The 20,622-nt window shown below is 39.2% G+C and overlaps 1 protein-coding gene across 1 annotated transcript in view; it reads right to left on the reverse strand.

The window, feature by feature from the left end:
• The window catches only part of COLEC10 (collectin subfamily member 10), a 52,224-nt gene that overhangs the window by 17,036 nt on the left and 14,566 nt on the right, over nucleotides 1-20,622 (reverse strand). The window contains exons 2-3 of the mRNA XM_049854284.1: nucleotides 2,523-2,594; nucleotides 1,056-1,127 (exon numbers count right to left, since the gene is read on the reverse strand). Coding sequence (XP_049710241.1) covers nucleotides 1,056-1,127; nucleotides 2,523-2,594 — 144 coding nt within the window. The remainder of the gene's footprint in view (nucleotides 1-1,055; nucleotides 1,128-2,522; nucleotides 2,595-20,622) is intronic.

Consider the following 20,622-nt stretch of genomic DNA (forward strand, 5'->3'; position numbering starts at 1 on the left):
TAAAAGTAGACAAATACTATAACATCATAAAATTCAATTTAAAAATCATAACCTTTTAATTCAATTTTCCATGGTACTGAGCTCCTCTCATCTGTATCTTTGCACAAGTATCTCTTGTGCACAAGTATCATCTCCCTAAAATGCCTCTTCCCAATTTCCATACAGTTTTTATTCTTCAAGACCTAAGTTAGTTCTTCCTAGATTGACCAGTATCAATTTTGCCTTACGTTCCTATTCAAAAACAATCTTTCCTTTCTGATCTTCATAGCATTTGGATATTTTCATATGGTTCCTATAGTAGTTGTATCACTCTGTATGATCATTCTTTTTGAGGAAGTCCTGTCTTCCTAAATAGTTGATGAGTTCCTTACAACAAAATTTTGATTTTCATACAGCTTTGTATCTCCAAACCATGTGGGACAATGCCTGCGTGAATTAGTGTATATCAGAAGCAAGCAATTATGCTACCACTGTAGGACTTTATGAGACAAGGGTAGGGATGGAATGCTTAGATAATGAAGAGAAGTCTACCTATGTTTTATAATATTGACTTTGTAATTGTGCAAAGGATCAGGACATACTTGAAGACAAAAGAATATGTACACATATACTTCAAGTTTCTTATCCTGTTAATAGATCACACTTGAAGAGTTCTTAGTTACTCCACTCAAATTAAGAAAGAAAATTATACCGTCCTCTGTCTGCTTTGTGTTTTATGGATAATTGTTTTCCACTACTGAACATGCCTCATGGTCCATGACACTCATTTTGTCTCAAGGATTAGTAGCCAACCAGGAAAGAATTCAGTATAAAGACTACTAGAATTTTATGCTGGATTCTATCCCTTGTTTATGTTTAATTTTGCTGGACACTTTTATTTTTTGGAATGTGAGACACTGTGCTTATATATGGAAGAAACAGTCAAAATAAAAGAGAGAAATCATATTTTAAAAGAAATAAAAATTATTTTTGTGATTAAAAAACCTTAAAAAAATATTGAGTGTCTGCTCAATTTGCTTTAAATTCATATTGGAGAATAGTAAAATGCAGCTTACCCTTCTTGCCAATTGGTCCAGTCTTGCCAATATTGCCCTGGTCTCCTATATCACCCAGTTCTCCTTTAATTCCTGAAATGCAAAGCATGCCATCTTTATATCCTGGGGTTTGTTTGTTTGTTGTTTGTTTCCTTTCTTCTTAAACGTATGGTTAATATATAATATTCATTTGAAGGAAATACCAGAAAGTCTATTCTGCTACCTGTGACTTATATCCTGTGATAAATTACCCATTTTAATGAAATTATAATGTATGTATTAAAATTAAAATGTGGGTAAGTATGACAATCATGGACATGATGATATTAAAACCCTTAGTGATGCAATATTTCTAGAATTACAACAGCAGGGGACATTTAATCTAGAGGTCAGATGGGGGGGTTGTGTGGAAGGATTCTTGTGCTCTACTCTGGTTCTACTCCTCACCTCTATGTTCATTTTGGCTTCACTTTGGGATTCTATTTCCTCCCTATTTTAAAATAAGGTTTTGATGATGTTACTCACTTGTAAACAGGGGAGGAAATATACAATCATGATACCTAGTGCTCAAGGGACATCAGCCATCAGCCCACTCAGTTATTCTCCCAAAAGATACGATTGCAGATCACTGAGTTCCTCCAAATTGTTAATTTTGTCTATTTTCTATGATGATCGAGAAAACATTCACCAGTTATAAAGCTATATTTTTGTGAGAATAATTCTGCAATTGATATATAAGTTCATAGAGTAAGAAAAGTTTAAGTCAGCATCTGTCAAACTGAGCTCTCAAGAGTCTGTGAGTCTTTTCTTCCTCTAAAATGCTCAAGATTTTAAAATAGTGGTCCAGTGCAATGACCTGGTAGCAGATGGCAGGGAATATTTCAAGTGCTTCAATGACACATGCTTACACATCAAACTCCAGAAACCCTGTTTTGGTGAGGTTACTCTTGGCTCCATGAGTAAAACACTCCCAAACAGCCTCTGTTTTGTTCTCATCTCCTTTGCTCCTACACCTTCAATAGCCCAGCACTTACCCCACTGTACAACTCCTCTGCATAAGAAAAGGGAGTTAAAGAAATAAAAGGACTTTGGGGAAAGGTGAGGAAATCTGTGGATCTGGGTATTGTTTCTGTTCCTTTTTATCTTCCTCCTGAAGCTCTGGGCCAGCCAAAACAGAGTTGCTAAGCAGTGGCTTTTGAAGGAGACATGGCTATAAACACAGTTGTGTTCCTAAAACTCATAGTGGGTTCCCAGAGTATCCCACCCCAGCCAGCACTAAGGATGCAGCTTGAGAAATGAGTCCAAGTCCTGTTGACAGGTGGTCTCATAGGAGTTCTCAGGTGGTGAGTTAATTCATGTCTGTAACATATTTCATGCATCTCTGGGACAGAGGCCTTTATGAAAGCTGCTAATCTCCTGTGCAAAGGTCAGGAGAGAAAGACAAGCAATTCTGATCTTACAATGTAAATTTCATCTCATTTTACCTACCTTTTGCTCCCACGTGTCCCACCTTGCCATGCTTTCCCTCCTCTCCTGGATCTCCTTTTTCACCATCATCTCCTTTTGAAACAAAAAATGAGGGAGAGTGAAGCAGATCAAATAGTAATATAAGCACATACTCCCCAGGGTGTGGTGAACATGGTGGAATACATCCCCCAGCTCAGTCCTTGCCTTCCAAATCAGCTGTAAGTCTGTATGTATGTAAGCTTATGTGGACTAGAACTCAGGTACAAAGAAGTTTCTGGCATCTTTTCTCTTTTACTTCTCTCCCCATCCAACTCTATGTTTAAAGAAATATCCTTGATGATTGCTATGGATTGAACTGCGTCCCCTTAAAAATGTATGTCAGCTTGGCTAGGCCATGATTCCCAGTATTGGGTGACTGTCCACCATTTTGCAATATGATTTTCCTTTGTGTTGTAAATCTAACCTTTATGATGTTAATGAGGCAGGACTAGAGGCAGTTATGTTAATGAGGCAGGACTCAATCTACAAGATTAGGTTGTGTCTTGAGTCAATCTCTTTTGAGCTACAAAAGAGAGAAGCAAGCAGAGAGACAGGGGACCTCATACCACCAAGAAAGCAGAGCCAGGAGCATATGTCCTTTGGACCTGGGGTTCCTGTGCTGAAAAGCTCCTAGACCAGGGGAAAGTTGATGACAATGACCTTCCCTGGTGGAAGGCCCTTGTCATCCAACAGGGAGAGAAAGCCTTCCTCTGGAGCTGGCACCTTGAATTTGGACTTCTAGCCTCCTACACTGTGAGGATAAATTTCTCTTTGTTAAAGCCATCTATTTGTGGTATTTCTGTTATAGCAGCACTAGATAACTAAGACAATGATGAAATTGAAGTTTGTTTAACTGGACAAATCTTTAATCTTGCTGGAGAATCTGCAATGTTCTGGGAGCATCGTGTACATAAAAAATATATATCTACCACCTGTCCGTCAGTTTGTCATACTGTGGTGGCTTGCACATTGCTACGATACTGGAAGCTATGCCAGTGGTATTTCAAATACCAGCAGGGTCACCCATGATGGACAGGTGTCAGTATACTTTCCAGACTAAGACAGACTAGGAAAAAATGCCTGGTGATCTACTTCTAAAAATTAGTCAATGAAAATTCTGCGGATCAGAACAGAATATTGTCCAGTAGAATGCTAGAAGATGAGCTCCCTAGATTGGAGGGCACTCAAAATACACAGGGGCCTCAACGATGGAGTTGAGCACACCAGTGATCAAGAAGATGGCATAGTACTGGGCAATATTTTGTTCTGTTGTATGTGGGGCTGCCATAGGTCAGAGCCAACTCAATGGCAACTAACGACAAATATATATGTATGTATAATTATTAGCCCCTGACTATATGCTTGGAAACTCCAAAACTGTAGGTGCAGATATGGCAGCTCTTAATAGGAGACTAGGGATGGTAGAGCCAACTTTACTGTACCTAACAACAACAGGAGTGGGGAACAACTGCAAAGCAGTTCAGTGTACAGACTGGCTTAGTCATAGGCGGTTCTAGCTCCCACACCTCACACAACAATGAATGGATGATTTAATGAAAGGTACCCTGGGCTGTGAATCAGAAGTCTTGGATTTAAATGTAATGTTAACCACAGATGGCTTGAAAAAGTCTACAACAGGTCAGTGATTGAGGTTATTGGCTTTGGAGTAAAACAGATCTGGATTTATGTTCCAACTCCACCATTCACTAGCAGGAGAAACTTGGATACTTTAGCTCTCCTTCTGAGTCTCATTTTCCTCTCCTGTAAAATGGAGGTAATGACACCTACAACAGAGGGTTTTAAGAAGATTAAACAAAATAATATGAATAACATAATAAATGCTCAGCAATGGTGGCTGTTGTTAGTCTTTCCTTCATGCTTCAGTTTCCTCATCTTTAAAGAAGGGAAAATGCCTGCCCTCCCTATCTCTCACAGTTGTTTTAGGATCAACAATGTAAGTATGTGGATGTGCTTTGAAAATATCAAGCACTACATACACAATATTATGATCAGATACCTACATTATCATAACTGCCATCTCAGAAAATGAAGGAGTCCTATCTAAGCTGAGAAATAAAGTAGAAACAAAGAATTCTAAAGAGAAAAATGAAGGTCCTGGGATTAGGCAGTTTGGGAAAGGAAAGTTGAGGTTTTTATCTATTTACCCTTAAAAAAAAAAATGGCTACAAATTCTTTTTTTTTTTTTTTTCTGAGAGCATATTAGGGATTAAATTGTATCCTCCACAAATAAGTACCATAAATCCTAACCCCTATACCTGTGGTTTGGAGCCCTGGTGGTGCAGTGGTTAAGCACTCTTTAGGTACAATAAACTAGGCTATACGAGAACTGGAAACAAGATTACTATTCACTGAATCTACAAGGACTGCTCTCCAAAGTAGAAGCAAAACCAAATTTGCCCAATGTGACTATTTCCAGGTGCCTGGGTGGCATAAGGAGCCCTGGTGGTACAGTGGTTAGGAGCTCAGCAGCTAACCAAAAGCTCAGTAGTTCAAATCCACCAGCTGCTCCTACAGGTCACTGTACCCTGCCCTACACTGTCTCTATGAGTCAGAATTGACTCGATGGCAATGGATTTATACCTGTGGTTATAATCCCGTTTGGGAATGGGTTTTCTTTTTCTGTTAATGAGGCAATAGAAGTATAGGGTGTGTCTTAAAGCAATCTCTTTTGAGATAAAAAAGAGCACAAATGGAGGGGAAGTTACACACCACAAGGTTGCCAAGGAACCTAGGGATAGAAGCTGAAAAAAGACAAAGACCTTCCCCCCAGAGTGGACAGAGAGAGAGGGAGAGCCTTCCCCTATAACTGGCACCCTGAATTCTGATATCTAGCCTCCTAAACTGTGAAGAAATAAATTTCTGTTTGTTAAAGTCACCCACTTTCGGTATTTCTGTTACAGCAGCACTAGATAACTAAGACAGAACAGAATGTTGAAATTTTAAATGAAAGCATGAGCAATATTTTTAAGTGTTGGTTTTTCAGATTGTGAGGTTGGTCAACCATTGGAATGGTTTACAAGCGAAGCTATGGAATCTTCTTCTATGGAAGGCTTTCAAAAAAGAATGTATAAAACAAAGTTACCATATAACCTAGCAACTCCATTCCTAGGCATATACCCAAAAGAAGTGGAAACATATGTCCACACAAAAATTTGTACATGAATGTTTATAGCAGCATTATTCATAATAAACAAAAGGTGGAAACAACCCAAATGTCCATCAACAGATACACTGATAAAATGTAGTATAGTCATACAGTGGAAGATTAGTTGCCCATAAGAAGGAATGGAGTACTGATATATGCTACAACATGGATGAATCCTGAAAACATTATGGATAGTGAAGGAAGCCAGTCACAAATGACCACAAATATGATTTCATTCATATAAAATGCCCAGAACAAGGAAATCAATATACAAAGAATAGATTAGTGGTTGCCTAGGGCTTGGGGACAGTTGGCTGAGGGAATAGGGGACTGATAGCTAAAGGATACAGGGCTCCTTTCTGAGATGATGAAAAATGTTCTAAAATTGACTGTGATTGCATGTATCTGAATATACTAAAAATCATTGACTTGGGCACTTTAAATAGTATATGAACTATATCTCAGTAAAGGTGTTTAAAAAAAAAAAGAATGCATAGATAATTTGTGTACTCAGGCCAGAGGGATAAAGTGGGTGGACTAGGTGACATTTCCTGGTTCCTTCTAGCTGAAATCAATAGTTAATGTTTATTGAGCACTTATAATGTGCACCAAGCACTGTGCTAAGGATTTGACATGTAATAATCAACAGGAATTCAATGAGGTGGAAGCTATTATTGCTCAAAAAAACTGAGACCCAAAGAGGTTAAGTTGCTTGCATATTGTCATGGAGCTTGAGAGTGATAGAACTAGAATTCAGAACCACGCGTGTCTCTTCCACTCCAGATCTCTAACAGTATACAGTTGTCCCTTCCAGTGAATGCTTCCATAACTCTGAACAGACCGTGAATTTCAGAAAACTTGGCCTTTTGCCAAATTTTTCAGGGAAGAAAGAGAAGACACAGAAAGAAGTGTAGTTTTTGTTCCCTTTTAAACAACAAAGGCAGTGAAAAGGAAAAAAAAAAAAAAGGTTATTATTTCAATTACTTAATTCATAGGGAATGTATCATTGAGATAGTTTAGTATGATGCAGACCTGGGTTTGCCACTCTCTAGCTGAGGGACCCAAGGAAGGCCTTCAGTTTTTCTGAGCCTTGTGTCACTCATTTGTAAAATGGATGAAATAGGACCATTTTCACAGGGTAAGGTAAAGGTAAGGAGCCCTTACCTTTAAGCGCTCGGCTGCTAACTGAAAGGTTGATGGTGAAAACTACCCATCGGCTCCACTGGAGAAATACCTGGTGATCTGCTTCTGTAAAGGCTACAGCCAAGAAAACTCTATGGGACAGTTCTACTCTGTCACATGGGGTCACTACGAGTCAGAATCTATTTCACAGCCCCGAACAACAGTAACAGCAACATAGTAAAGGTAAAATTAGGAAAATGATTTTCCTTCAGGAAACCTTATTAATGCTCCCAGGCTAGGCTAGAAAACCCTGGTGGGTAGGCTAGGCTAAATTTTCTCACTAATTGCCTTTGTTGTTCAAAATATCACTTTACACTGAATGTACCAATTGATCTGTGTCTCTCCCTTACACTTGTCTGTGAGCTTCTGAATGGCAGGAACCATGATTTATTCATTCTTGCATCCCCAGAACTTACTTAGCACTGTGCCTGATCCTGGTGCTTAGTAAATATAGTTGAACTACATATACTTTGAGATCCATAAAACATTTTACAAATGTAATCATAGTATTTATTGAGTACTAGAACTGCTCTTAGTATTTGACATATATCCTATCATTTGGTCCCCACAACAACCTTTGAGATGGGCACTAATCTTAGCTACATTTTACAAATGAAGAAATGGGGGCAAAGAGAGGTTAAGGAACTTGCCCAGGGTCACACAACTCACAAGTATAAAGTCAGGATTCGAACTTTGGCATTTGTTTTCAAAGCCCGTAATCTTAGTTTCCTAGTGCTGCTGTAACAGAAATACACAATTGGGTGGCTTTAAAGAACAGAAATCTATTTTCTCACAGTTCTGGAGGATAAATCAGAGTCTTGGCTGTGTTAATTCATTCCTTGTTGGTAGTCCTGGGTATTCTTTGGCTTTTTGGCGATCTTCACATGGTATCTGTCTTCCCTTCACCCCCATTTGTGTGTGTGTGTGTGTGTGTGTGTGAGTGTGCATGACTGCTTGTGTCTGTGTCTAAGCTGCTTTTTTTATAATTAAGAAGTGATTAGGTATAGAACCCACCGTACTCAGGTATGACCTAATTAGCATAACCAAGAAAATTCTCTTCCCAAACAGGATTACATTCACAGGTACAGGGGTCAGGGGTAGGGATTTTGTGGGGAGTCCAATCTAACCCATAACACCTATGTTCTGAACTAGCTGTGTGATCTGGAAGAAATTCCTGTTTCTACATTTCTGGGTCTCGGATCACAATGCTATAAAAGGAGACTAAAAATGCACGTCCTTCTCACGTAGGCAGAATCAGAGGCACGCACACATGTAAAGCATTCTGTAAATCACAAAGCCAGTTGTTAATTATCAACTCTGTTATTATTTTTCCTCCTTTCTTCCCGTTCCTTAGAGATTTCCTGTTCTTTTTCAAGCAAGTGTCTAACTGGTGGCAGCCAGGTGAGTGACTTAGCCATCTGCTGCTCCCTGGTGGCTCCTGGGGGAGACCTGGGAGAGTGAAAATAGGATTCTTCTTCTTCTGACCTGTGTGCCTGCACTCCAGCCTAGTGGCAGAGATGAAGTAAACAACTTGCGCCCTTGCCTTCAGCTGCGGTCCCAGGTTCATTTGGTCTTTGGGACTTGCTTTAATGAGAACAGAGGAAAGTATCAAAGGGGCCTTGGAAAGGCCCCCTCTACGTGGCTTGCAGTTGTCCACTTTTATCCTCTTGGCAATATTTCATCAGATTAGTAGGGCAATTTAGACTTCCTTTCCTTCCTTTAAAAATAGCCACTTACATTTGAAAATTAAATGAGAAGCTATAAAACTTAAATGAATTAATTTCAATTTTACAAAAATGATTTGTCTGGGCTCCCCCAGGCCAGCTGCTTGCTGTGATAATCTTTTCAGCTGAATTCCAGCAGAGAGCACAGTTGACCAATCTTTCTTAGGTAGTTTTTTCCCCAACAAGCAAAAACTTTTTTAAAATTAAATTCCAGTTTGAAATAAAATAACTGAACGTAGGTCAGCACCCCATGCTCAGAGGAAGTCATTAAAAATTGGTGATTTGGTTTTGGAAATGCTGAAGAAAAATCACTGGAAGCTGTGCTTTTTCCACTGCTAAATAGTTTTATAGGCTGGGGGGGGAGGGGATTCGGGGTGGGGAGGAGTTGTTAGCAATCTCACAATCAGTCTTAAAATCGAGTGGGATAAGCAGCATGGTGTGCTTTATTAAGAAGGAAAGAACTCCTGCCTAAAATATATCCTTCCCACTCCTACTTATGAAGGAACCTTGGTGGCAGAATGGCTAAGTGCTCTAATGCTAACTGAAAGGTTGTCGGTTCAAACCCATCCAGAGGCTCTGCAGAAGAAAAGACCTGGTGATCAGCTCCTGTAAAGATTACAGCCTAGAAAGCTCTATGGGGCAGCTCTACTCTGTCACATCGGATCACGCTGAGGTGAAATCGACTTGATAGCACACAACAACAACCACAACTCCTCCCCCTTACTCATACCTTTTTTCCATCTATTCTAACTGCATTCTTGTTCTTGGAATTTCAGTAGCCTTCATGATTATCCCCTGGACCTCTCACATACAGCAGACACACTAGCATTGTCATATCATGACCACCGCACAGTACCTGCTTTTTACCCTATCACAACGTCATCACTTTGCTGAAATAAATCACCCAGGCTGTTGGGCCTCCCTGGGATCTGTTATTATTTGCCTTCTCCCCATTAGTCCAGTTAACCAGTCCTATTGTGCCTCCATCTCCCTCACCTGTTTTGAATTCTTTCAGCTCAGTCACTTCCTCACACAGCTCTTCCCAAGGTAAAGGGAGTGTACTGCATTGGTTAAGAATGCTCCCGAGCAAGTCATTTCATTTCTCTGAGTCTCAGTTTCCTCATCCACAAAACAGAAGCAATAATCCCTACCTCATAGAATTGTTGTGGACTAAAGAAGACAGTGCATGAAAACTGGCTAGCAGGTGCCTGGCTCACGGTGAAGTCATTTGTTCTTGCTTTAATGAGAACAGAAGGGAGGTATAAAAGTGGTTAGCACACTTGCCATTCTTGTCTTCATCTTCATTCTTTTCAATTTCTATGCTATAATCACTACTCACCTTTTAATTTTACTACGTTTTAAAAGAACCCCGGTGGCATAGCGGTTAAGAGCTCAGCTGTTAACTAAAATGCCAGCAGTTGGAATCCACTAGCTGCTCCTTGGAAACTCTATGGGGCAGTTCTCCTCTGTCCTATAGGGTCGCTATGAGTTGGAATTGACTCCATGGCAACAGGTTATATGTTTTAAACTTTTTACTATGAAAATTTTGAAAACTTTCACATATTTAAAGATACAGATATATACCAACCACTGAGATATAACAATTACCATTTTGGGCATTTCTTCATCTATTATTTTTGCTGAATTTTTTTTTAAAGTAATTACAGGCATCATGACATATATTCTTTAAATACTTCAGAGAATGTCTCTAAAGAGTAATGACATTTTTCTATATAAGCATAATAATATTATCACAATCTTGCTTTTTAATGGGCTGCTGGTAAGTGTCAAAATCACCTTCATAGAGTTTCTGTGATCTTGAACCCGTATCTCTGTGCTGCAATCTTTTTTTTTTTTTAATAAAAAAGATAAGTGAGCACTTAGAAAAGCAGCAATTCAGAGGAGCAAGCCTAGGTTCTCTGAAAGCAAATTGTGACAAATAACTTCATTTTCTCTTCTGAAAGGGTTACTGATAGATCAAGGAGCTGCCACAGAGAGGTTAGAAGAAGACAAACCTCCATTTGCTATTTAAAGAAGACCCTAGCTCCTGGGGAGGTGGGGTGGTATATCGATGAAGCTCTAATCTGACATATCCTGAGTTCAAGTCATTATACTGTTTACCAGCTTTGTGAACTGAGGTGTGACATTTAACCTCTCAAAGTCTCCATTTTTTAAGCTATAAATAATTAGATTATCTACTTGTTCTAGAATCTTTCAAACTGGGAACTATTACTCCATGCTGAGACACATGGTACTTGGATTCCTGTTAATAGCTTTTCAATAGAAACTATAGGTAGAGAAAGAAACTAAGCAAATGATTTCTCATGGTCTTTCTTCCCTGTCAAATGCAGGGCCAAGTAATGTTCTCTATTACCGGTACTGCTCCTGCCCACTACCAGAAGACCCAATTCCTCAACTATCCAAATGGTCCTAGGTCCTATAACTGGCACTGATCACTGGGTTAATGAGCCAACAGGAGAAGGTAATCTGTAACTCGAAACAGGCCTCTTCAAGCTGCCTCGCCAGCCCCCAGAGGTAGCAGTGCACATACTCTGTAGGGAAACTACAGGCCCATGGTGACATTTCATCATAGTTCTCGTCCCTCATTTGAGACACTGAGGGGCAATATCTTCTTTCTTTTAATAAAAGCATAAAAAGCAAGTGAGCGTGATTTCTAATGAAGAATGATTTGTAGACTTTATAAGTTTGCCATCTTCACAGCAGTGATACAGCTTTTCTGTGGAAAAGGGAGACTAGAGCTTGGCCAACTTCCTTAAGAACAATAAATAGCAGTGAGCACGTATTTCCCTCTAATGCTTCCCATGAAGAGAGAAAATATGTAGATGGTAGTTAAGGGGCGTGTCCTCTAATATATTTTTCTGAATTCTTCCCTAACGTTAGCCCACATGGTTATGTTGAATGACCGTGAAATAAATCATTCATGTTAAACAATGTAGACTTTTCCTAACACATTTAAAGTGTTCAAATATATGTATTTGGTACCGTCACAGTAGTCAAAACTGCCTGGTACTGGTACAACAACAGGAACATAGACCAATGTAACAGAATTGAGAATCCAGACATAAATCCATCCACATACGAGCAGCTGATATTTGACAAAGGCCCTAAAACAGTTAAATGGGGAAAAGACAGTCTTTTTAACAAATTTTGCTGCCATAACTGGATATCCATCTGCAAAAAAATGAAATAAGACCCATACCTCCCTCCATGCACAAAAACGAGCTCAAAATAGATCAAAGAACTAAATATAAAATCTAAAATGAGAAAGATCATGGAAGAAAAAATAGGGACAACGTTAGGAGCCCTAATACATGGCATAAACAGCATACAAAACATTATTAACAATGCAGAAGAAAAACTAGATAACTGGGAGCTCCTAAAAATCAAACACCTATGCTCATCTAAAGACTTCACCAAAAGAGTAAAAAGATTACCTACAGACTAGGAAAAAGCTTTTAGTTATGACATTTCTGATCAGTGCCTGATCTCTAAAATCCACATGATACTGCAAAAACTCAACTGCAAAAAGACAAATAACCCAATTAAAAAATGGGCAAAAGATATGAACAGACACTTCACTAAAGAAGACATTGCAGGTAGCTAAGATACATGAGGAAATGCTCAAGATCATTAGCCATTAGAGAAATGCAAATCAAAACTATAATGAAATTCCATCTCACTCCAACAAGGCTGACATTAATCCAAATAACACAAAACAATAAATGCTGGAGAGGCTGCAGAGAGATTAGAACACTTATACACTGCTGATGGGAATGTCAAATGGTACAACCTCTTTGGAAATCAATTTGGCACTTCCTTAAAAGGCTAGAAATAAAATTACCGTATGATCCAGCAATCCCACTCCTTGGAATATATCCTAGAGAAATAAGAGCCTTTACACAAACAGATATATGCACACCCATGTTCATTGCAGCACTGTTTACAATAGCAAAAAGATGGATGCAACCAAGATGCCCATCAACGGATGAATGGGTAAATAAATTATGGTTTATTCACACAATGGAATACTACACATCGATAAAGAACAGTGATGAACCTGCGAAACATTTCATAACACGGAGGAATCTGGAAGGCATTATGCTGAGTGAAATTAGTCAGTTGCAAAAGGACAAATATTGTATAAGACCATTATTATAACTCAAGAAATAGTTTAAACAGAGAAGAAAATATTCTTCGATGGTTACGAGATGGGGGAGGGAGGGGGGTGGGAGAGGGGTATCCACTAATTAGATAGTAGATAAGAACTACTTTAGGTGAAGGGAAAGACAACACACAATACAGGTGAGGTCAGCACAACTGGACTAAACCAAAAGCAAAGAAGTTTCCAGAATAAACTGAATGCTTCGAAGGCGAGTGTAGCAGGGGTGGGGCTTGGGGACCATGGTGTCAGGGGACATCTAAGTTAACTGGCATAATAAAATCTATTAAAAAAACATTCTGCATCCCACCTTGGAGAGAGGCATCTGGAGCCTTAAACGCTAGCAAGCGGCCATCTAAGATGCATCAGTTGGTCTCAACCCACCTGGATCAAAGGAGAATGAAGAACACCAAGGACACAAAGTAATTACAAGCCCAAGGGACAGAAAGGGCTACATAAACCAGAGACTACATCATCCTGAGACCAGAAGAGCTAGATGGTGCCTGCCTACAACTGATGACTGCCCTGACAGGGAACACAAAAGAGAACCCCTGAGGGAGCAGGAGACCAGTGGGATGCAGACCCCAAATTCTCATAAAAAGACCAGACTTAACAGTCTGACTGAGACTAGAAGGACCCCGTAGGTCATGGCCCCCAGACCTTCTGTTGGCCCAGGACAGGAACCATTCCCAAAGCCAACTCCTCAGACAGGGATTGGACTGGACAGTGGGTTGCAGAGGGATGCTGGTGAGGAGTGAGCTTCTTGGATCAGGTGGACACTTGAGACTATGTTGGCATCTCCTGCCTGGAGGGGAGATGAGAGGGTAGGGTGGTAATAAGCTGGCGAAATGGACACGAAAAGAGAGAGTGGAGGGAGAGAGCAGGTTGTCTCATTAGGGGGAGGGCAATTGGGAGTATGCAGCAAGGTGTATATAAGTTTTTGTTTGAGAGACTGACTTAATTTGTAAACTTTCACTTAAAAAAAAAGCACAATAAAAATTAAATATATATGTGTGTGTGTTCGGGTCCTACGGTAGGCATATGGTTATAAAATAAGGAAGTTCATAGGAAACTGTGTGCCTTTAAGGAGGAAAACTCTCCCAGGAAGAATCTTACATGGAAGACGTGTGTACCAGTTGCCACGGAGTCGATTCTGACGCATGGTGACCCCAGGTGTTTCAGAGTAGAACTCTACTCCATAAGGTTTTCAATGGCTGTGATTTTTAAGAAATAGATCACCAGGCCAGGCCTTTCTTCCGAGGCATCTCTCAGTGGATTCAAACAGCCAGCCTTTCAGTTAGCAGTCGAGTGTTTTGCGTTTGCGCCACTCAGGGAGTCCACATGGAAGACAGCAGCTCTTAATGAAAATGCAATTTGCCCTGGGACTCGGCCTTCAGGAATCACACATCTCTTAGCAGACAGGACACTCATTCCAATTCACTCTGGAAGCTTGGTGCAATGAACAGAATAGCTGTTTTATAGTCACACAAAGCTAGGTGGAAATCCGAAATCTGCCATTAACAGCAGTGCAGCTGCTAACCCAAAAGTTGGCAGTTCAAACCCAGCGGCTGCTCCACAGGAGGCAGATGGGGCAATCTGCTTCCAAAAAGAGTACGTCCTTGGAAACCCTATGGGGCTGCGAGCGACTCAATGGCAGCGAGTTTTTTTTTTACAAGTTTGGGATCGTATACTAGATAACTAGCCTTACTGTTTCAGTTTTATATCCTGGAAAATGGGGATGATGACATTTATCTTGCCGAGTTGCCTAAAAACTAAGTGAGATTATGAATGGTCAAGTGTGTCCTAAATGACCCACTAAATATTGAATGCTATAGCGGACACCTGTTGCTTTTGCTGACCCAGTATCCACTCCCTATGTTTCTGGTAACAAACTCACAGTTTTCTATAGGAAACCACAGTCACCTACTCTCAATCCATATGGTTCAGACCTGATCCACAGTATGATAATTGGTTCGGTGATGGGGATGTGACCCAGTAAAAGCCAATAATTCTCAGTTTGAGGATTTCAGTTATAAATCTCAAAAATGGAAACCTGGCCTTTCTGCAGAGGTTGCAGGGAACATAGGCTATCCATGAAGGAGCTGAAGTAACATCTGGCTATCAGGAAGGGAGAAACTGCTTTAAATCGCAGTCACTATAAAGGAAACCCTTGTGTGTAGTGGTTAAGTGCTATGGCTGCTAACCAAGAGGTTGGCAGTTCAAATCCACCAAGCGCGCCTTGCAAACTCTATGGGGCAGTTCTATTCTGTCCAATAGGGTCACTATGAGTTGGAATTGGCTCAATGGCAGTGGGTTTGGGTTTTTTGTTTTGTTTCATTATTTATAGAGGAACGTAGAACCAAGGTATGAAGACTGAGTCCTAAACACATTCCTTGTGCATCTGAATCTAGCTGAGCCTGAATCCATCCGTAAATTCACCTTCTCTTCTCTGTTTGTTTGACTCATCAGTTTAAGTTATATTCGAGTTTGGTTTCTTCCACTTGCAAACACAAATTTCCTTATATACTAGTTTCCTGAGGCTTCCGTAACAAAATACCATAAGCTAAGTGACTTATAAGAATGGAAATTTATTATCTTACGGTTTTGGAGGCTAGGAGTCTGAATTCAGGGAATTGCAGTGCCATCCTCACTTTGTCTACTCTGGGAATAATCCTTCCTTGTCCCTTCCATATTTTGGTAGTCCCAGATGTTTCTTGACATTGTAGATACATCTTCACATGGCTGTCTTCCCCCTGTGTGTCCCTCTGTGACTGTTTTCCTCTTTTGTAAGGATATCACTGATATTGGATTATACCCAAACCAAACCCATTGCTGTTGAGTCGATTTCAACTCATAGTGACTCTATAGGATTAGGATCCACCTTATACTGGTTATGACTTTATGTTAACTAATAACAACTTCAAGGTCCACTTCCAAACAAGGTCACATTCACAGGTACTGGAGGTTAGGATTTCAACATACCTTTTTTGGGGACACCATTTAAACCATAACACCTTACTAATACAACTGCTAGACACTGATCAGGAGAATAAAGTTCCAGTCCATGAGGAGGTCACAGTCTCAAGGGAAGACGGGCATGTAAGCTGATAATTCCTGTGAAAGACGCTGGAAGAATGGGTGTTATGAGATTACAAATGAGGAAGCAACTCAATCTACCTGCCCACACCTCAAAACTCTCCTTTATTCTTGATCAGAAAGAAGTAAATGAGGTTCCACCTCAATGAACGTACATCTCTAGTGTACCTTGCAAACGAAACAAGGTAAAACATAAATGTTGCATTATTTTAGACAGGCTATTAAAGCATTCTCACCAATAAAAATTTATGTGGGTTTTTATCTTCTGTCAAACTCCTACATACTTTATAAGTCCAGCTCATATATCACTTCCTCAACCAAGGGTTCCCCTAATACAGGCTCTTCGGGTCCCCATCTCCCTCTTCAAGAGTGAGAATTAATATCACTCCCTGAACGATTCTTCCCTGGCACTGGATAGCATCTAACACATTGTGTCATAGAGGAAGGGACAGGTCAGGGATAATATATTGTTTTCTTTGTGTGCCTAGCACTTGGCACAGAGTTTGAGATGCAATAGGTGCTTGCTCAATAAAACTTTTCAAAATAAATAAATAGCATCCTTAAAGATAAAATGGATAAATTTGAGCTTAATTCATTTGACAATACAGTCAAATGAATTAGTAATTGATAGAAATGTCATTCCCCAGGAGGGCTGATTCTGCTGGGAGGTCTCTGGCCAGGCAACTACCCAAACCACTGTCTCCACTGCTACCCTTCACTCCATAATTTTCCTATGTCACGTAATATTTCTGCCATGCTCTGATTTCTCAGGCTCAATATTCAAATCAGTTTGATTACTCCCTCTTCCTCACTTCCATCTTGATTCTTAATTTTTCTCACACTCATCCTTTTCTTTCTCTCTCATCCCTAAAAAGAACAAACAAACGAAAAACTCAACTCATTGCTGTTTTGTCAATTCTGACACATGGCTGCCCCAGGTGTTGCAAAGTAGAACTGCTCCCTAGGATTTTCTTGACTGTATGGAAGAAGGATGCCAGGCATTTCCTCTTTGGTGCTGATGGGTGGATTTGAACCATGAACCTTTAGATTAGGAGTCAAGCACCAACAATTTGCACCACCCAGGGACCTTCTCCCATCCCTATTGCCATTATTTTACTACTTCCTGTTCTCATGCTCTAATCCCTGTATCTTTCTAAATGGTCTGCTTGGTGTTTTATCCATTGATGTATATCAAGTGTCTAGAATACTTTTGTCTTAATAAATATTTATTGAAATATTGATTTCATTGCATCTAAATATCACTTTTCCAAATCAACTTGCAAAATAATCTTTATAAATCACAATTTCTTCATGCTACTTCCCCATTCAAAACATGCCAACAGTTCCTCTGTGTTTATAGATCAAGTCCAAACTAATTTGCCTAGTACTTGGACTTTCACAGGTTGGCATCAATGCAACTTTCCAGAGATTTTTTCAACCATTGACCTGCATAACCTTCTATTCCTGTCCAACCTGTTTATTCATTGCTCATCAAAATGTATTTCAATTCCTGCCTCCTTTGAAAGGTATGTGCTTGTCTCTCCATTGGATTGACTTCTCAGAGAAGAAACAAGAAATCATAAGATAAAAGACATATATGACCATTAGGAGAAATATATGGCAGAATATTCCATACAAAAATATAATATTTATAAACAAATAAATGGTAGACAAGGAAAAAAAAATGAGCACTGGGCAAAAAAAAAAAAATCATATTCTTAATACGCAAGGCCTCTTACAAATTATTTTACAGAAAGAAAAAAAATAGAATAGTCCAAAAATACAATAAAAGGATTAACAGATGAAAAAACAGCCAACCTATTAGTGAGAGAAATATATATATAAATGTCTACATCATATGTCACCCATAGGATTTAGTAATAATTCAAAAAGACTAATAGCACCCAAAGATGCCATAGATGCAGAGAGGTGGGTGTTCTCATCCTTTGCTCTTGACAATGAAAATTGCACAACTTTTCTGGAAAATCTGTCAGTAATGATTAAAATAAAAAATCCAGATACTCCATTTTACCTTATGGAACCTATTTCACAGTAGTAAAAATAAGAACAAATGTATATGCAGGAATGCTTGTTTGTCGTGGCAGGAACAGAAACCATAAATAACCTGAAAGTTTATCATCATGGAACTGAGTAAAAATACCATGAAGAGGGTCCTTAAATGGATATTACTAAGTGGAAGAAGCCAGCCTGAAGCATACACATACTGCATGATTCCAACTATAAGACTTTCTGGAAAAGGGAAAACTATAAACCAAACTCATTGCTGTCAAGTTGATTCCAACTCATAGCGACCCTATAAAGAAAAGAAAAAAAAATTTTTTCTTTTTTTGACCCTGTAGCGGCTGTAAATATATCAGTGGTTGCCAGGTGCTCAGGGACGAGAGGGGAAGGATGAATACGTGGAGAACAGGGCATTTTTAGGGCAATGAAACTACTCTGTATAATACTGTAATGGTGGGCACATGCTATTATGTATTTGTCAAAACCTGTAAGACCCTGCAGCAATAAGAATGAACCCTAATGTAAAGTATGGACTTCAGTTAGTAATAACATATCAACGTTGGCTCATCAGTTATAACAACTGATGTACGCATGACACGCTCATGTACCACATGAATGCAAGATGTCAATAATAGGAGATACAGTGTGTGGGGGCGTGTCTGGGAACTCTGCACTTTCTGTTCAATTTTTCTGTAAACCTGAAACTAAAATAAAATCTATTTAAAAATAACACGATGAAGAACATTATGGTGCAACTTAAAATAATGAGTTAGAGAAAGATGTCTGGATCTGGAGTGAGCTCCATATTATTTATGCAAAGAAAATCTCTAGGAGAAGAATATGTATAATATGATTCGATTTAGAAGAAGAATAAATATAGAGAAACGGGTTAATCCCAAGCTATTAACAACAGTTACATGGGAGAAGTAGGTCAGGAAAGACAATGGTGACAGAGAAAAGAGGGGTCATTAGCTTTTTCTATATATGTCTTTATTTTGTACATCTTATTTTTTTTTTTTATGTTACATACATGATACATGGTACAACAAGCATGAAATACTCTTGTCATTTTAAAAATAAAGTAAAAGGAACTATAACACTTGCCTGCCTTCGTAAATCCTATCCTTGAGTTCTGTCTCAGGTTAAATTCTAATTTCTCTGACTTTATTGACAGAATTATTTCATTGGTAATTCACCATCTGGTTCCTTATTACTACTTTCTAATTGCTGCCTTGAAGTATTATTTACATAATGCATTGTTACTTAACTTTTTGGATTAATGTCAACTATTTTTTTACTTAATTAGAGCATAAGTTCTATGTAATAAGAATGATATTCACTTTGCTCTCAAACACTGATTAAGGCTTCACAATTTGCTCACTCGTTCATTTAACAAGTAATTATTGAGGTCCTAAAAAAAAGAAAAACAAAATTTTTTTTCTTTTTTTTACTATATACCAAGCCCTGCGTTGTGTACACAGCTCTGTCTTAGACAAGACGTGATCTATGGTTAATAATTTGGTTGGGAAGGAGGTGCTTAACAAGGTCTTAGAAATGCTGAGTGTTACCAAACGGAAATCGCAGTGTGCTTTGTTGGCATTCAACAAGTTGAACCTTTGGAAAAATCAATGACGTTGGAGTCAGGAGACTTGTTTTTTTATACATCTATATTGCTCTCTCCTCTTTTTTTTTTTTTTTATATTTCTCTCTCCTCAAATTACAAGATTGTTTTTGTTAGCTGTCATCAAAATAACATATGAATAAGAAAACAGAATGAAAGTACTTTTTCAGTGAGTCGAAATCGACTCACTGGCAATGTGTTTGATTTGGCTTTTTGATGCTAAATAAATGTAAGAAAATACAATATGTAAGAGATATATTGTGATTAATTTATCTCATAATAATATCAATAGCAATAGTGATAATATTTATTGGTGCTTGTAGTATCAGCCAGGGAGTCCCTGGGGGTGCAAACAGTTAACACTCTTGGCTGCTAATCAAAAGGTTGGAAGTTTGAGTCCCCTAGACGTGCCTCAGAAGAAAGGCCTGGTGATCTACTTCCCCAAATCAGCTGCTGAAACCCTATGGAATACAGTTCCACTCTGAAACACATGGGGTCGCCATGAGTTAGGATTGACTTGATGGCAACTGGTTTTACTACGACCCCAGCACTTGCCGGTACTTTATGTGCATGATCACGATCTCCACCCACCCCTTAATCAGTCCCATCAATTCCAGGAACCTATGAACTTCCCCGCAGCTGGTTCTTAGATTTTAAGAACCCTACAATCTCTCCTACTTGAACAACAAAATAAGAAAGAGAGAGAGAGAGAGAGAAAGTAACATCGTACTTAGGGAAAAAAACGACATTAAGTTTTGTTTAATACAAGGAGGAATCCCATCAATCTCGGACTAAGTGATGTGCTTCTGCAATACAATGCAGTGGTTAAGAGCATGGGCTCTGGGATCTAAGTGTGGGGTTCAAGCTTGGCTGTGGGGCTGTATAGCAACTCACTTAAATTCTTTAAGCCTCCATTTCCTCGTCAGTAAATCAGAACAATGAAATGCCCCCCTCATAGGCTTGTTGGGAGGAGTAAATATGATAAAGTGCATACAAAGGGCTTAGAACAATATTTGGAATGTAGTGAGCACTCTAGAAATATGACCTGTGATGGTGTCCTGCAAGTGCTCAGAAATTAACCACTGCTGCCA

Source organism: Elephas maximus, chromosome 15 (assembly GCF_024166365.1).
Source record: "Elephas maximus indicus isolate mEleMax1 chromosome 15, mEleMax1 primary haplotype, whole genome shotgun sequence".
Classification (NCBI taxonomy): domain Eukaryota; kingdom Metazoa; phylum Chordata; class Mammalia; order Proboscidea; family Elephantidae; genus Elephas; species Elephas maximus.